The sequence below is a fragment of the Gadus macrocephalus genome, chromosome 23, assembly GCF_031168955.1.
Source record: "Gadus macrocephalus chromosome 23, ASM3116895v1".
Classification (NCBI taxonomy): Eukaryota; Metazoa; Chordata; class Actinopteri; order Gadiformes; family Gadidae; genus Gadus; species Gadus macrocephalus.
In genome coordinates this window covers 4,202,906-4,221,026 of record NC_082404.1, presented here as the reverse complement: position 1 = coordinate 4,221,026, position 18,121 = coordinate 4,202,906, and the positions used below count along the sequence as shown (strand labels likewise).

At 44.6% G+C, this 18,121-nt stretch overlaps 2 protein-coding genes across 5 annotated transcripts in view; both read right to left on the bottom strand.

Moving 5' to 3' along the window:
* Nucleotides 1-18,115, bottom strand: part of sugct (succinyl-CoA:glutarate-CoA transferase) — a 50,023-nt gene extending 31,908 nt beyond the window's left edge. For 3 of the 4 annotated variants that reach the window (XM_060044730.1, XM_060044732.1, XM_060044733.1), the window contains exons 1-10: nt 17,853-18,115; nt 17,550-17,598; nt 17,401-17,474; nt 17,018-17,103; nt 16,734-16,784; nt 16,257-16,377; nt 11,269-11,360; nt 11,007-11,150; nt 5,142-5,237; nt 94-165 (exon numbers count right to left, since the gene is read on the bottom strand). In XM_060044730.1, coding sequence (XP_059900713.1) covers nt 94-165; nt 5,142-5,237; nt 11,007-11,150; nt 11,269-11,360; nt 16,257-16,377; nt 16,734-16,784; nt 17,018-17,103; nt 17,401-17,474; nt 17,550-17,598; nt 17,853-17,973 — 906 coding nt within the window. In that variant the 5' untranslated portion in view covers nt 17,974-18,115. The remainder of the gene's footprint in view (nt 1-93; nt 166-5,141; nt 5,238-11,006; nt 11,151-11,268; nt 11,361-16,256; nt 16,378-16,733; nt 16,785-17,017; nt 17,104-17,400; nt 17,475-17,549; nt 17,599-17,852) is intronic. The other variant, XM_060044731.1, reaches the window with a different exon arrangement.
* Nucleotides 1-18,121, bottom strand: part of inhbaa (inhibin subunit beta Aa) — a 79,345-nt gene that overhangs the window by 30,246 nt on the left and 30,978 nt on the right. The window lies entirely within an intron of this gene.

The following is an 18,121-nucleotide window of genomic DNA, read 5'->3' as shown; positions in this document are numbered from 1 at the left end:
GTGTGTGTGTGTGTGTGTGTGTGTGTGTGTGTGTGTGTGTGTGTGTGTGTGTGTGTGTGTGTGTGAGCGTGCGTTTGTGTGTGAGAGACGTACGTGACACACTTTGACAAACTGCTTGTCGTTTCCGGCGGCTACGACGATGTATCCGTTTTTTGTCTTGAAACCCTGCAGAACAGAGGAAGGGAATCAAGACCGTCAGAAAGGAAAGAAAGAAAACGCACACCTTCCCTCCCTTTACATCCTATTTATTTTAAGCACGCGAACACACGTGTTATCTGTCCCAGTTTTTTGTCACTGCAAGCCCCCGCCACAGACCCATTTGATGTGTGTGGTGATGAGGCAGCTAGCCGCCAGCTAGCGAGCCTTCAGGCGCTAGGTTACACAGCACTCCGAACCCGCGCTAACCCGCGACTGACGCCTGCCTTTCATCCGTGCCTCCCGCGTGCAGCCGACGGTGTCGTCCGCAGGGGGAGTACCAGCCAAGGTTCCGCTGAAAGCCGCCCAGAATGTGCCGAGGGCGCGCAGCGCGGCCGCACTCAGATCTGGACCACATCAAGGCCGTAACCACAACCTTCCCTCTCCCTCTCTCCCTCTCTCTCTCTCTCGTTGTCCCGGGTGACGGGACAAGCAGGACTGAGAAAACGCTCGAGTTCGGCTTATGGACATCTGAGCCAAACCGGGGAACATTTTAAAAGGAGTCAAAGGTTAGAATAACGTTGTGACTGCGACCCCTATGAGGATAGCGGGACCGGGATTGGGAGGTGAAAGGGGTTCTTAGCACCGGAGCGAAAAGAGGGGGGGGGTTATTCACTCCCGCCATCAAAGAGCCAGCCAGGACAAACAGGAAGTGCAGGCTTTGTTGAGCCAACACTTTGAAAGTCTGCACAAAAACAGAAGGTAGGGAGAAGGAGTTCAGCGTGTTGCCGAGCCGTGGTGGACAAGCTGCCCCTCCTGCATCCCTGTCGGCCAGAATACCTTCCCTAACAACAGACCTGAGGCCAGAATTCCTTTCCTTACAACACACCTGAGGCCAGATTGTCCCGGGCAGCCCGGGGAAGGTGGTTGGTTTAAAAACGACCAGAAGGTAAACGTACCAGAAGAAAGGGGATTGCTCACTCCCACGCTCTCTCATTAACATTTAGGGGATTTTGCATTTAGGACGCTTTCATCGAAATATACTTACTCACAAAAAGACTGACAACCATTCATTCACACACCGACAGCAGAGTCAACCACACAGGGCGACAGCCAGCTCGTCGGGATAAGTTAGGGTGAGGCGTCTTGCTCAGGGACACCTCGACACTCCCCGGCTAGGAGGAGCCGGGGATCGAGCTAGCAACCTTCAGTTTACTAGCCTGGGTATACCCATGCCTCCTTGCGTGCAATTTCATTTCACGCTGCTAGGCGTGAAATGGCCTGGAAGGATCCGATTTTCGTCTCAGATAGGCAACCAACCACAGAACGGGGAGGGACGGCAAGATGATGACGATGTCATTGCAACACACCGAAGCTTGTAGTTTACGGTTTATTTTGAAAAAATAGCAACTTCCGGCGTTAAACGCTTTCATTACCAAGAAGGATGTCTTTGCCCTGCTACCAACAGGCTTTGATTGGCTATGAGCTACCTACAGACTCATATGATAGACATTCGTAGAGCCCAATGAACGGCTCCGGGCAATCGTAAACCACGCCTCAAATACGAGAAAATTAATGTGTGGTTCCCAGACCTCATCTCAATGCAGATTGAGATGAGGTCTGGCGTGAGCCAGACTATCAATTTACCAGTCAACTACCATTTGAGCTACTGCCACCCGGTGGTTTAAAAATGACCTGAAGGTAAACGTATCACGAGATAGGGGAGCACCGGCTCTCGTGTTCTCTCTCTCTCTCTCTCTCTCTCTCTCTCTCTCTCTCTCTCTCTCTCTCTCTCTCTCTCTCTCTCTCTCTCTCTCTCTCTCTCTCTCTCTCTCTCTCTCTCTCTCTCTCTCTCTCTCTCTCTCTCTCTCTCTCTCTCTCTCTCTCTCAGCTCAACTATCAAGGGCCTTGACCGCCCCTGCAGCTCACCATGGCTGTTCGGAGCAGCTGCTGGTGGCCACCAATAAAAGACTGTGTGGTAGTATTAGATGGCTCCGAGCAAGAGGAAAGTGTATCAATGTATAAACGTCAAGCAGTGCTTATTAGAACTTACAGCCCAGATGAATGACGGTGCTGAATGAATGTGTTTGGGTCCACAAAGAGAGGTGCGGGCGTACTTGGCAGATCGCGGGCGACAGTAGGAGGAAGGCGCTCTTATTCCAGAGCTGGAAGGCGTGGAAGTGTGTCATTGTGTAAATCTGAAGCGGAAAAGTACTTATTAAGTGTAATTGATTTCTAGAAGTAGAAATGATGTATGGCGTTTTAAAAGTGTTAAATGTCAAACCTCCAACTGAGTATTTCCTTAGCCAAGTCATTTGCTGAGAAATTCAGCACGACGAGGCCATTCTTTCCCTGTTTGAAATGGCACATTTATGATGTTGGAAACAGAGACATAAGGTCTGAAATATGGATAAAATATGGGCTGAAACATAACAGGCCACATGCTATTTGATGTGAACTCAGATTTAGTAGGATGTGACAGCTGAATGCAGAACTATTCGCTCGTTGTTCTGGTCGGGAGAAACTGACTGAAATCCTTGACTTCCTCGCATCTCGGGTGCCTGTGCTTGCTGTGTATCATGTCTTGCATTCCTCGGTTCTATTACTAAGACCTCCTTGTGATTAGTGTGGGTATTCACTTTTGACGGGACTGGTGTAGTGTGTTTGTTGTGTGTGGGTCTTTTCTGTTTACATGTTCTGATGCAACATAAAACTGCTAAATAGCATGTTCATTTTTGATGTACCAGTGCAGCATGGTCGTAAGCTAAGACAGGCGATGGGACTCTAGAGGGTTCTTAAACATGACATTGAGATCCTACAGACCAACCGTGCATCATGGGAAGATGACCCTTACCATTTAGGAATAGCATTTTATCTACATGGATGAATGCGGGTAAATATTTATTTCTTGCCAACGATGAATGATACTTTGACATACACCAAAACATCAAAAGTCTTGTGTGGCGTCTTCCCTCATGACTGTCTCTACATCCATCCATCCGCCCCACTTATGCACTGCCAGGCATCTAAAGCGACCTTGCTCATTTCTCTTCTGCTACGGATGAGTGCTGGCGGCTCCGTCTACGCCACAGCAAATGAGCAATAAGGACGAACAGCAACAGGGACCAGAAGGCAGCTGAGCCGACCGAGGCAGACCTCAATACACCCAATTAGGAGAAAAAGACTCAACGTTTATGTGCATTTGGCTTCTCCCAACTTTTGGCGGGCTAGAACTCTTTGCATATCATAACTAACCTCACTTTGGCAATCGAGTCACACACCGAATTAACCTCCAAACCTTGCACAAGGTCTTCTCTGTATGTAGACTAATGAATAGAGGAAGACGTTCAACCCATCGTAGTCGAGAAACACTTTATAACGTATGCCTGCAGTAAGCAACAGAGAGCACCAGCTCTGCCAGAGTCACGGCCCCCGTTTCTCAGTGTTGATCACTGGGAATGTCAGAGGTACAAATACTGCAAGGATTAAATCCTTGCGTGTTTACATGAACAGCGTGAGCACCACCCACCCGAGCAACCCACCCAAGTGCAGATGACATTTCCCGTTTATCAGTGTAAGATTTAGAGGAAGGGTGGGGGGAGGGACTACAACATCCAAGTGGCAATAATATCCGTGTAGAACGATCCGGAGGTTTGCCTGTAACAGGGCAGTATGTGGTAAACAGAGCGCTTCCCACGGAGCGATGCGATGAGCCACATCAGGGGAATCGTTGGAGGTTCAGGCATCGGACGTGACTGGGATCTACAAGGTGTAAAGGTCACACATTGTTGAAACCCATTGGGTGTTTATAGTTTCTCTCCCTCGCTTTTTCTCTCTCTCTATCGTTTATTCTCTGCTCTCCTTTTATTGCAGACTCTCACATTTTCAAAAGTTGTTTGTTCAAGAATGTAAATCAAAAAATCATGCTCAAATGTGGTCAGAAACAATCTATGAGCCTATTCTTGAGTATATTTTGACAGCGGAAGCATTTTCCAGGAGAGTAAACACAAAATGATGGAAGAAAAAAAAGAATGTCCTTGCTTCTTTGGTAACCTTCGTTTCCACCCCACAGTTCCCCTATCTATTCTTTATTTGAGCACTTCTTCTCCTCCATCGCATGTCCCCAGTCTTCCTCTCCCCTTCTTCCTCTTCTCCCTTCGGGACCAAACGTTCTAAACAGCAGAGTATTTACGAGACCATAATCCCCGCCGGTGTCGCCATGTGGGACTAAGTGGCCTGTTTGTGATCCTATCAGAGATTTGCCGATTTTTAACGATCCACTTTTATAGTTAACATAGCACCTCATAAATTAAGGGCCATGCTTTGGTACCATGAAATATGTCACATGCATTATGATACATTTCCATGACATACGAATCTGAAAAATGATCAAACACGGTACGGATTAGCTGCAACTGAAACCATGCTGAGACACAGGCAGACACCAACGTGCATGTGGATGCACAAAAGGGTGGTAATGAAGGCGAAGTGAATGAGAGAAGTGATAAAGTTGCACTGTTCTTTGTGGTTTGGGCATGTTTCTCATGCAGTGTCTGTGTGTGTGAGCTAGATGTTTTTCTGCCACCAACCATGCTTGTTACGGGCTATAACACGGTTGTTGCAGAAACACAATGGGACAAAGATTGGGGACCAAGTATTGAATAGAGAATAAATTAGCTTCAATACAACGGTATTCTATCATGATTACAAATTAACAATTGAACTAGCAATTACAAAAAAAGTTTAAATGAATATCAACGTTGATCAGAGTCGATATTAGTCAATCTGTAACTGGGAATTGAGCTTCAAAAATTACGAAATACAATGATGATTCCAGGTCTTTGCTTATAAAAATTGTTGCGTTGTTGTATTGGCATTTTAGCATGCTAAGCTCATCACGTGTTAGCACATAGTCCATACCTTTCTATTAGCCTCCTGCATATTGATGTTGGCATATTGATGTTGGCATGGTAGCATGCTAGCGTGTTAGCATGTTAGCGTGTCACCTGGTAGGGTACGATGCTCTCATGTGCTGTCCCCCAGCGCTGCGCCTCCTTCCCTGCATTCAGATAGTTGGAGGCTATATGGCTGAGACAGGCCACCTGGGGGGGGGGGGGGGGGGGGGGGGGGAAGAGAGAGAGAGAGAGAGAAAGAGAGAGATTAATAAGTAATGCCGTATACTGTGAAAATATTTATTGCTGAAATACTATATCCTATAACTTTGACTATTCCAACACGTCAGCTCAATGTATGTTTATACAATGGTATGAACAGTGAATGAATGCCAAAGAAACTGGTTTACAATAATAAAAAAAATATGTATTTTATGAAGTATCAATATAAATTGCGTTAAGCGACGGGAGGAATTAGATATTGAGGTAGCGACAGAGGCTGTCACATTGAGAATGGTTGCTCACGCTCACACTCCTGTCCACTCATATTTATGGACACACTGTAGATCCCAATTAGTATGAATATAATGTTGGTCATGTTGATTGTTTGCTTCTGTCTACGGACAAATGGTGAGTCGCTTTAAATGTTCCTGCCGCAGGGAATTGTGAGATGGCATTATCTCCTTTATTTTCTTAAAGCATGGCCCAGTGTACGCTAAGCGAAAGGAGATAAAAAAGGAAGCATTCAGGCACCTTTCCTTAGCATTTTGAGAATGTGATCAGCTCTTATCATGGCCACTTAGATTGACTGAGCAAGACACCAAACCCTTCGGCTCCTGATGAACTGGCTGTCGGCGTGCGTTGTTGACTCGATGTGTGAGAGAATGGTTGTCGCTTTGGATAAAAGCGTCTGCAAAATCCCCTAAATGTAAAAATGGTCAATATAATTTGGCCACAGCCAGAGAGGTAGGGAAAGGAAAGGGCCGGGAGGAAGTAGGTTATGGGGAGACAGAGAGGAAGTCAAAGAGGTAGAGGAGAGGACACGCCAGATCCAAGTAGAGAAAGGCCATCATGGTGGTGAGAGGTTTATTCTCTTGAATATTAAATCAAGGGGTTGTTGCTGTCACTTTTGACACTTTCCCGCCGAATATCCACGACTTTCCAGGAAGTCAAAACCACAGTCCTTCCTAGTACTCACATGAATGTGGAGATCAGAGCCGGTCCCACATACCTGACCCCCTGACCCAGAACACACACTCTCTTTTGGGTCGCCGTTCGGGAAATCCAATGTCCCTTCACTCATCATTCATTAGGGTAGGAAACACCCTTTAACACAGCGACTTACATTGGATTCAGATCCATGTCATTAAGGAGCAGGTTAGGGCTAGGCATCTTTCTTTGAATTGACTCCAGCCAATTAAGTTCAATTAAGTTCATTCAAAATTTCTTACTGCCCCCCCCTTAAATTGACTCGTGATGTTTCCATGACAACGTTGAAAGAACTCCTAAACAGTGTTGCTGAGGGCCGGCCCGACCATGGCTATGTAGCTCCCTGTTGGCCGGGTCTCTTTCATCTCCTCTCTGCGGTCATCGTGCCTGTGGTTGCAGCGCTTCAGAACACAGCCAACCACAGCGTAATCCCCGGGGGGTGAGTTGTGGGTGAGCGAGAGGTGGATTGTGGGTATTTTATCTCCAACAGCTTGAGGTACCGACCACAGCGATTGTGACCTCCTAATCCCCCTAGCCAATCACAGCACATGTTTGATCAACCTTGTAATCAATGCCAGCGCATTCATGCAACTTTTGAATTGTTCAACGGAACACAAGAGGTTTTGGCAGTTCTCTTTGCGGAAAACAAAGGACACAGCGACACATCAAAACGAGGGGGCACGTTTACCAAACTGAGCGCATGTTGGCAGTCCCGTCCCAGTTATAGAGCCATGTGGTGGTGTTTGAAAGAACAATAGTGGGAAAATACCATCTGCACAATCCAAAGGTGGAGTCAAGTGAACGAATAAACAAAAAATAAACAGCGATTAAGATGGCAGCATTGATGTTGTCGGCTTAGTACACAAACGATTAAACTACTCCAAATCTTGGGTCACTAAATATCTGTGGGAATCACACCCCGGTCCCCAGTACCCAGTAAAGACTTTCTTTATCGACTGAGCTACAATAAGGGGATTTGGAATGGGCCAAACACTGGGCAGTGTTGAGCCATGTTCGGTCCACTGATGTACACAAGGAGAAGCCACAGGCATGTGCTTCACTGGGCCTGTGTACTCAATGTCTGAGCCCGGCGTACCCAAAAGGGATCCTGCTGATGGATAAAGAACAACTCCCTTCCCTTTCCACTCTTTGCTCCAGAGACAAACATTTGGAGGATTAGGTAAACTAGGTTACTTTTTGGGCCACAGAGAGTGGGTTTATATATCGAGGTGTCCCCGCCTTCCTCTTGGGAACCTTCTCCTCACAAGAAACGCAGTGTGTTGAGACCCACGTCTATAGGCCTTTATCAGTCGTTTGTGTACTGTTCTCATGTATGTTTTATTCACATGTGTATTTATTGTTATTTATTATTTAACTTTTTTTTTTGCTGTTTTATGGCCAGCAGTGTGCCTCTAGTCCCACTGTAACACACTGCCTACCACTAGATAAAGATATAAAAATGAAAGTGAAAGTATTGCTTTTATTATGACACCTGGGTTGGAAAGAGTTGTCCATCAATCACAGTACATGATCATCACTGTTCCCTGCTTCTTCTCGATGCTCTACATGGGGCGATCTCTCCAGCACATGAATGGTGGAACAGAACCTTCTAAAACTAATTCATAGAGCTCGACTTACAGCCACCAGAGCCAGTGTCAGCAGTCAACGTGTTTGCTGACTGCATGTGTTCTCCAAAGGGAATCTGGGCCATTAATGAGGGCTTTATATAACCTTAAAAAGAGACACATTCATGTGAAGTCATATTCATTGCAAGAAAAGCTGTCAACCATCCATCATATAAATGTGGACATGTTATGCCTCGCAACATCTGTTGCGTCACCTCGATGCCATGGCACGAGCTGAACGAAAACCAACTTTCCAAAGGGTGTTTTCAACCTCCCAGTCTGGAACCAATGAAAAACCACTAAGCTCCTCTCAACCTATCACATCACTCAATGTGAGCGGCGAAAATTCGCTGGCAATACAGTAAATCACTAACAAAGTTGATGCACGCACACAATGAACATACTAGACGTCTTTATGGCCAATGGAAATTATGAGTAGGAGTATGCATGTTCATATTTTGTGTGAATTTGTTTTTCTTAAGTTTTATTCCAAATTCTAGCTGTGGAACTCAGTCAAACATTGATTAATGAGTACACCACCAACGCAAAGTCACGCATTTAAACCTATGTTTACATCATTCCCAGACATACTGTGTCCATCTGTCTCTAGGTCTTTCTGTCTGTGGTTGGCAGACAGGCTCAATTAGAAAGATGACTGACAATCTCGCGGTTTGTGAGGTTGCAGCAGTGTGACAGGTTTCCCTGGGTTTACCACACAGCGCCCACTATGACTTATAGGAAAAACAAAGAAGACAAAACCTTACGTTGGTAGCATGCGTGGCATAGCAAAGCGCAAAGTAGCATAGTGCTGTTTAAACCCGGCGCCTTGCAGCTGGGAAACAAAAGGACATAATCATACATGGTTCACAGTGTGGTATATTGAAGATACTTTAAAAAGGTATTTAAACTGCATTTGCATTGTCATGGTAAAACGGCGACAAAAACACCATTTGTGACTTCTGTTTTAGCGTCCACTCCCCCCTCTGTTTGGACGGACCGACTGGCTGTCAAGTGGTCTGGCTTTGAAGAGGCCGAGCCACGGAGAACTCTGGCTGTCCTCCGCGAGACGAGGTCCAACTCAGCATGTGCTGCAGACAGTCTGGTTGTTATACAGGGTGTGGTGAGTATACCGTAGCCTGTTGTTTTGGGTTGCTTTGTCCAGACTAAACACACTCGTAGCCAGGGTATGTGTGTCGGGGTGTCTGTGTGCGTGTGTGTGCCGTGCGTGCCTGCGTGCATACCTATAGTGAGTGTGTGAAGGTAGGTAGCTAGGTAGCTAGGTAGCTTGGTGGGTGTGTGTAGGTAGATGTGTAGGTTTACCTATAGTAAGTGAAAGTAGATAGGTAGGTATGTAGCAAGCTAGCTAGCTGTTTGACCATTTTACCTGCATGTCCCTTTTATTCAGAGGATGTGTTCCTTTAAACTGAAGCAGTGATGTAGCTATTACCCCAAACACACACACAGATAAAGGATGCATAGTTACAAACACACAATCAACACACAATCAACACACATACACACGTACACTGCAAAGGACACGAGACGACAATGGGGGGGAAAAGATGGAGAAGGACAGCAGAGAGGAGGAAGAGGGATGAGGAGGAGGAGGAGAAAACTCTTACAGGTGTAGAAGCGTGCATGTGCATGGAAAAGGGTTTTTGCCCGTCTGTCCGTTTGTGTTGAAAGTCACATCGCACACTCGGTTGCACTCTTTACACAAACTGTGGCAGGTGGTGCTGTGTAGAGAAACCAAACCGCTCGCAGTGTTGACGTGGGTTCCCAGACTGCACTGAGCTAAATCACAACAACTCTGACCACACGCTCCTTTCCCATGATCCTTTGCCTGTCCATTAGTGCAGTGTCATGGCCATGAATTACTATTAGACCAGAATGTTTTGGCCAAAGCTACTAAGCACATTTGTCGTGAGTAGTCCAAAAACTGACCAGTCATCGTGACTAGTCTCGTCTTTATTAACTTTATGACATTTCTTAAGCTGTTACTGGTCGTATACCACAGTGGGGATCACACCCTAAACCCTGCTGCTGGTGCCTTGTACCACAGACTTAAGATTAAACAGGGAGTTGGACCGATGGGCAGACAGACAGAAAGACAGCTTCTCTATACAAACTATATCCATACAAAAATGTGACGTTTGACCTCTGTGTGCAGTAGCATCTTGATTTACTCTTGCCATAAGCCGTGCTTTTGCAACATGTTGTTTACATTTGCATTTATTTGAAATCTACTCCGTCATATGAGGACAGCTTTGCCCGGCCTCTCGCTGGACTGGAACAACAAGACGGAGATCCCCAACACAACAAATCCACCACACTTCGGAACGCTCTGATACATCCCATTGCGTTCCATTCATTTTTGGACTTTAGGGATATATATGGCATGATTTGTTTTAATTGCACAAACAGGACAAGACATATTAAATGGTTTGTTTAGGTTGCTGAGGACTTTTGAGAATAGATCACATGCTTGTTTAAATAACACAGGGCTTTTTGTGAAAGGTTAGTGGTCTTGTTAAGAGGCAGGGACAAGGAAGGTGCTTACTCCTCTCACACACACACACAACCCAGCGTGGCTAAAAAGGCTAGCATGATGGCTAAGCTCTTCAGACGGTCCATTGATCTTATCTACGGATGACATCTGGGGCCGCTTTTCACCATCAAACATGCTTCAGAGAGAATATTCACCAGCGTCAGTTCTCTGAGAAAAGCTAAGGGAAGCCGCCCTGCCTCCCTTTATGACTGTTATGGCACATGATAAGATGTGGTGCTGGCTTGACGCACCATCTTGTTTATGTGGCCCTGATGGGCCTGTTTGGGGACAACAGCTGGAGCTCGTTGGCCATTAGTGGTCCGGCCCTAACGGGACGCTCCACATCGCTCCCTCTCTCCGATTCAAAAAGCTTTATTGGCATGAGAAACAAACTTTAACATTGCCAAAGAAGCTGATAAATTAGGCGGTTAAATTCAATATATATATACAAATCAAATATTATTAAATTAAATACTAAATATCTATAAAGTCAAATTCTCCCTCTCAACCCCGACTCCATGTTTACCTCTCAAGGTAGATTTATTTTAATATCTTTTCCTTCAGCCCATCATCCTCGACCTTATATCCCACACCCACCTGTGAGGACAGCAGGTTACAGTCGATGTGTGCCCCTCTGCCCGTCCTGTATCTCTGCAGCAGGGCAGCCATGATGGCTCCGTGCGCGTACAGGCCGGTTGCCAGATCCGTCATGGCGACGCCGGGTCGCACCGGTTCACCTTCCTACACAGGGTTTGATCATAGAGCCGTGTGTCACACACACACACACATGTCGGTTCACAACATACAATAAGACAGTGGACCAGAAGACAAAAGGCGTTTGGTAAAGAGGAACACCTACCTCTGGTCCAGTGATGTGCATCATCCCAGAAAGTGCAGACGCAATGGAATCATAGCCCGGGCTTTTGGACTGAGGGCCTGTCTGCCCAAAACCTGGAGAAAACACACACATATTTTATGCCGATTTGTTTTAAATGTTTGTGATTTGTGAGCTCCAACTGTCCGGCCAGCCCTCCGTAAGCAAGGCACTTAACAGGGCTTAAATCTACCATGTCAAAAGGACTGTTTGCTCATTACATGATTTGCTGAAATGCACATCGGAGGAGGAATAATTGGTTTATCTGGCAAGCTTACTGGAAATTTCCACTCTCCGGTTGAGCTTCTGTTGTTTGGTTGTCATTTACTCTGCTTTCTCGTTTTTTTCCTTCTCGATGTAAAGTAATCTAATGACTGCAGTAATGTGATTACTTTGCGTCAAACATCCAGTATCCGTTAATTCAGGTGAGAGGTCTACATTTAAAAAGGACCACCACCGGTAAGATTGTGTCTCATTAGTTCCCCATTACTCCGGATAGTTGGGCAAACTTAAAAATCCTTGCTGTAGCTCTCCTTGGGAGCCAAGGCCTAAACCCTTATGCCAAATCAGAAGATATTTACCGCTTGTTAGCTAACATAACCACTGGGATTAACTTTCATGAGGGTTTAGTTAGAGGTCAGGACAAACAGAGAAATCTATCCGGCCAAGACATTTATCTATCATTATCCTGGCTCATGAAAACCCTTGTGGTTGAGGACATAAAACCTAATATCTCTATAAACTCTAAACTCCAGTCCTTTAGCAGCAGTTTAAATCTGACAGCCTACTTCTCTAAGGTGGGACCTATTATGAGTAGGGAAGTGGGGGGAACTCGGAGAACTGTTAGATAGTACAGATGACATGCAACAAATGTTATTAGTGCCTTCATCCTATCATCTCACAACTTCAAGTCGTAAAAAAAGATTTTGTCAAGGATTTACGGTGCGTGCACAAAATAGTGGAAATTACATCGAGTTTCAACCCTGTGTGTGTGTGTGTGTGTATGTGTGAAATAGTGGAAGGCCCAGGTTAAACTCCCATGCCTACTAGTTCACAGCGGCGCAGAGAATGAATAAGGAAATATGGATAAATGGCTTGAAATCCTCTGATTTACAATCTCTCTAAATGTTATATATAAGACAATTCTTGTGCTTTGTTTGTAAAAAGAAAAAATATTTAAGAAAAAACAATTACTTTCATGCATATATCGGTTTCTTTATTGTTTTAATATCCGATCTCAATCAACCTACACACATCCCAGTTTATTTAATGATCAAGTTAATTCTGTATTAATATTCTGTATTAATGGTGGTTCAGTCTTTGAATCAGTAGAGAAGTTGAAAGGCATGTGTGTGGGTTGTTGCTGAAGTCCCTTTAGTATAAATTACCATTTGATAAGTTGAGTTGGACCAACTTCTAGTGTGTCCATGAATTTGTGTTGCATTTCAGTTTGGATAACATAACATACATAACATCCTTGACGAGGACCCTATGTGGGATATTCTTCTGTTTGAAATTAATCTCACAAGAGGGAAAGAGGAAGTTAGAATGCCGAGAGAGAGAGAAACAAAGAGAGTGAGAGAGACCGAGAGAAAGAGACACAGAAACAGAGGGAGAAACAAAGAGTGAGAGAGACACGTTGAGAGAAACACAGAGAGGGACAGAGGGACAGAGAAAGGAACAAAGAGTGAAAGAGACACACACAGAGAGAGAAACCCAGAAACAGAGAGTGAGACAGAGACAGAAACAAAGCGAGTAAGAGAGAGACCCACACAGAGAGAGAAACACAGAGAAACAAAGAGAGTGATAGAGAGACAGAAAGAAAAAGAGTGAGAAAGAAACAGAGAGAGAAAGAGACGGAGAAAGCCGTGTCCGAACCCAACTGCACATGTTCCCAATGAGTCTCATCTCACATGCAACTTCCAGCGCTCACTCTCTAATTGGCTGTGAAGAAGGGTTGACAATGGAGGAAGCAAGGATCTAACAGCTCCTGTAGGGGGGGGGGGGGAAGAGAGAGAGAGAGAGCGAGAGCGAGAGCCCGTCTGTCTGACTGTTTTAATCCAGGTCGTTCCTTGGAGTTTGGGTCCCCTTGGTTCCACAGAGCAGTGACCCTGCAGTCAAAATAACCTCATGGACAAATGTTCCAAACAGACATAAACCTTCTTGATTGGCCACCTGAGATCGAGGCAATCACGGAATCCCACAATTAGTGGAAATGAATCAAACCATGACATCATCATCTGATGCCTTTAAGGCAGGTGGACACGCAGCTAGAAGCACAGGGGGACCCACTGTATATACAAGTGTGCGCACACACACACACACACACACACACACACACACACACACACACACCAAGAGTATGGCACAATAAATCTTCCCTCTCCTTGCTTCCGGAAAAACCCGTACTCTGTATATTATTTTATTTTATGTAAATAAACGCTCCAAACATGATATATTGAAACCACTACTTTATGGAGTCACTACAAAGTGCACGGGCAAAGGGAGTGCAGGGCCCTGGAGTGTTTGGCAAAATGACGACCCAGCCGGCCCTGGAATCATTACATCACGTCCATGCACCTTCACACACCACATGTCCAACCAATAACGCTGCATTGCATTACCTACCACAGATGTTGCTCCACATCTGCATCGGCTCCACAGTGGACCGCAGACGACTACTGGAAAGGCATAATGCACTGACACACGCGGAGTGTTTCCAGCGCAGAGAGCAGGGAGCAGCGCACCATGCTGGCCCCCGCACAGAAAGTGTACTTTAAATCTCCTCCTGTATGCTTACAGTTCATCACACTGGAAGGAGGCTGCTACTTGTGCTTGCGATGGGCTTCTTGCATGACAGTGACTAGGCTAGTAGTGGATAGGCTAGGTTGATTGACACTCAGCCGATTCTAAATGAAAAAATAGAAAACTGACAACATTTGATACTAAACGACACAAGAGGGAGGACCTAGCAGGTCGGGTTTTAAACAGTGTTCTTTAAAAATTGTAAGATTGTGGCTGGAAAAACAAGCTTACAAAACATTTTATATTGGATCTTCAGACAGAAGGGGCTGAACGTGCATGTTTAGCACAGTATATTTATATACATAGTACATTTCAGTCCACTACTGTACTGATTTATCACCAATCTCTTATTACAATCTCCACCTGAATGTACTGTAATCCTTTTCTTGGCACCCCCCTGTACAAATGGACATGGATTGCAAGGTCCAGATTCTCTCCTGGCGCGGATGGGGGTGTCACGGCCGAGAGACCCAGGCGGAACCCCAAGAAAAAGGGGACGAGGGGGAAACAGGACGTTGTGGAGGATGTAAATCTATTGCGTTTAAATGTCTTGCATGCAGCTGCCATAGTTTAATGAGGTCTCCTGGGTAATGGAGTTTTTCTCTCCTGGAATTAGAGGAAGGGGGAGAGGGAAGAGAGTGGGGAGGAGGAGGAAGTGAGCCGGAAAGGGTCGGGAGAAGGTGAAATGATCAGAGTTGGAGAAACTGAAAGGATTGAGTGATAGTGAGACATAGAGAGAGAAGTGGAGAGAAAGATTTTAGAGTGATCAAAAGAGAGTCGTTTTAAAGACCAGAAAGGAGCAAGGGAGAACAAAAAAAATAAAAACAGAATGCAGAGAAAACAAGCAAGAGAAAGGAGGCATATATAAATATTTAGGAAAAACTATGAGGCAGAAACAAACAGACAGCAACAAATGAGTTATAACAGCTCAGCACTGCAAGGGAACGTTGACAGTTGAAAGACCAAATCTAGTCTGAAATAGAGACAAATTGATGAAACAAAGAGAGTGTCAAAGGGGGAGACAGACAGGCAGGAATACATGCCTGTGGCACAGCTATAAAAGAGGGGGAGCAAGTGTTTGGAGCTATTTATAGTAAAGTTGTGAAGAAGTTGTAAAGTTGGCAGAGGCCAGATGGCCTTCTTGCCCTGATTTTATCCAAATCAAATAAACTTTACAGAACAATTACAAAGCAAAATTGCAAACCGAATTACAAGGTTTTCAGAATAAACGTCTAATTTGATTGTGGCTTTACATCCATCTGTTCAAGGTGTCATTTGCTCAACCGTCAAACCTCAGTATCAAACATGAAGAACAGAAAACGTCATAATACCGTCATTAAACCTGTTTTATATTACGGTTATGGAATGACTGGAGATTTATGATATCTTACCCCGCATTGAACACCACATAAAATCAAGGTACTTATATGTTGTAGGTCATTTGTTGTGGCGCATAGCTTCATAAAAACTGTTGCGTTTACTGCGGTGTCTGGGGCCACCTAGCGGTCATTCGAAGAACTGCGTGTTTAGAAAGGGCAGAGTGCCGGCTACCAAACAGCACAACTTCCAGGGGTAAAAGGAAGTCCATGACTTGCTCAAGACACTTAGATGATAGAAGACAGTCACGTCAAATATAACAGGTAATAGGATTTTAGAGAAAACTGATGAGAAGAGTTGGTTGGATTCTCAAAGCTATAGCTCAAGGTTATAACATCCAGATCTCCACTGTCCATGCCACCGATCATCACCATCCCTTAAGGGCTGGAGATCAACAACAGACGCAAATCTAGAGAGCAGCTTACCTCAGTGTATGATGCAATATGATAAAATAGGACATAATATGCCTTTTCAATCATCTGGCAAATCAGCAGATTGAAGCAGATGGTTTTTTTAAGCAGATTTTAAAGAGTTGTTTTGAAGACTAAATAAATGTAAATGTTCGAATGATTTTTTTATGTCCCAGTATCTGCAGGAAGATGTTGTCATATTGCTAATCTATACATTCAAATGTTTGTGCAGGAACAAAGAAGACAATCCGCCAATATCAAACTGCCAATCAAAGCATGATTACCCCCCCGACATTTGTCACGCCCCCATTTCCCATTTTGACTTGTTAAAAGCCAAAAAAAGAAAAGAAAAATAAGCTATGAGCCAGTAGGCAGGGCTACCTGAGATGGAGCAGTAGACCAGCTTTGGATTGGCTGCTTTCAGGTGCTCGTATCCCAGACCCATCTGATGGAGCTTCCCTGGGAGGTAGTTCTCCACGAGCACATCACACACTGCTGCCAGCTACCTCCACACACACGCAGAATACAAGATCAAACTGATATTGTGAGGAGCCACATACACGTCCCGAAAAAAACATAAAATGATACTATTTTTAATCATCTTTTTTATGTGTGGGGGGGGGATTGGAATTGTCAATTTAGTTATCGAATTTTTTTGTGATTTTTTTGGGGAAAAATGCATATCACACACGTGAGCACACACACATCTTAAGGATGAGGCCGAAAGCTGATTGTAACAGTTGAAACATTCAAATTCCAATCTTAATCTAGCATCAATTTAATTGCATAGAATATAATAACATAATATATATCAACAAACGCAGCAACTGGTTTCTGTATTCACTCAGGTTTAAATACCTCCAGGACGACCTGGGCTCCTCTAGAGTGTTTCAGGTCCACCGCCACGCTCTGCAGAGGACACAAGGCCCCCAGCATCAGCACAGTGTCGGAGGTTCACCCGGCGGCACTCGCTATGCTACATGAGACTGTCAGCATCCGTCAGGTACTACTGACCGGAACACATCTGCACGCATGGGATTAAACACACACACACATTGGTGCACACCTTAGCACCATCTATGTATTTTGTATGTGTGTGTGTGTATGTGTATGTGTGCGTGTGTTTATGTGTGTGTGTGTACTTTTTTGTTGCGGTTAACACTGAGGAAATAAGCGCTTTCGGTATTGACAAAAGGGGGTCCCCAGGCCCTTGTGTCATCACCAGCTCCTAAGAGAGTTCAAGAGAGGGAGATAATATGAGAGAGAGAGAGAGGGAGAGAGAGAGAGACAGAGACAGAGAGAAATGTGACTTCATTTATATAGTACCATTCACGAACAAAGGTCACACAGTGCTTCACAAGTGTAAAATACAATAAAATAAAACAAGAGTAATAAGACATCAAATACCGTACAATACAGTTCAGTTAAATATTTATCAATATAGTAAATGGTGTGTGTGTGTGTGTGTGTGTGTGTGTGTGTGTGTGTGTGTGTGTGTGTGTGTGTGTGTGTGTGTGTGTCTTGCCTGGTTTCTCTACTTTGATGACCTCAGCCCCGAGGTCCCCCAGGATCATAGTGGCAAAGGGGCCAGCCAGCACTCTACCAAAGAAAGTGTTCTTAATAAAAGTTGTATCATAGCATCTTGTCAAGTGTGTATATCTAAGGAATTCATACCTTGTCAGATCTAGAACTCTGACTCCCTCTAGTGGTCGAAAGGCTTCTGCTGTGGATCAAATATAACATTAATATTAGAAAACGAGCTGGTAGATTGTTTTAAAGTTGAATGAAATGCACCGTATGACATAGTGTGAAGGTGGATAGTATAAATGAAATTGTTAAATAGTATGGTATAAACCACTATATAAAGTCTAGACTTTGGCCACACAAGCTAACGCAATAACTTGCTAGAAGTAAATACAATGGTTCAAACTCGGGTTTAAATTTAGATTAATCACTTATGATGCAATGTTTTTTTACCTGTGTGTGTGCAGGAATACCCTCTCTGCGCAGCAATATACACAGCTCGGTGTTGACTTGGCAAACATTGGGGTACCAGACTGTAGAAAGCAATGTTTAACCCTCTTGTTGACGTCCTCATACTGACCCCAACGAGCTCCGAGTACTAGATAAGGTAGCGGTTTAGTTAAGTAAAGATGAAATGGAATTGACAAATTGAGTTCATTAACGTTAGGAATCCGTTTGTGCGGCTGTCACTTGACCGTGATGTGCTCTACTAGACAGTAAAG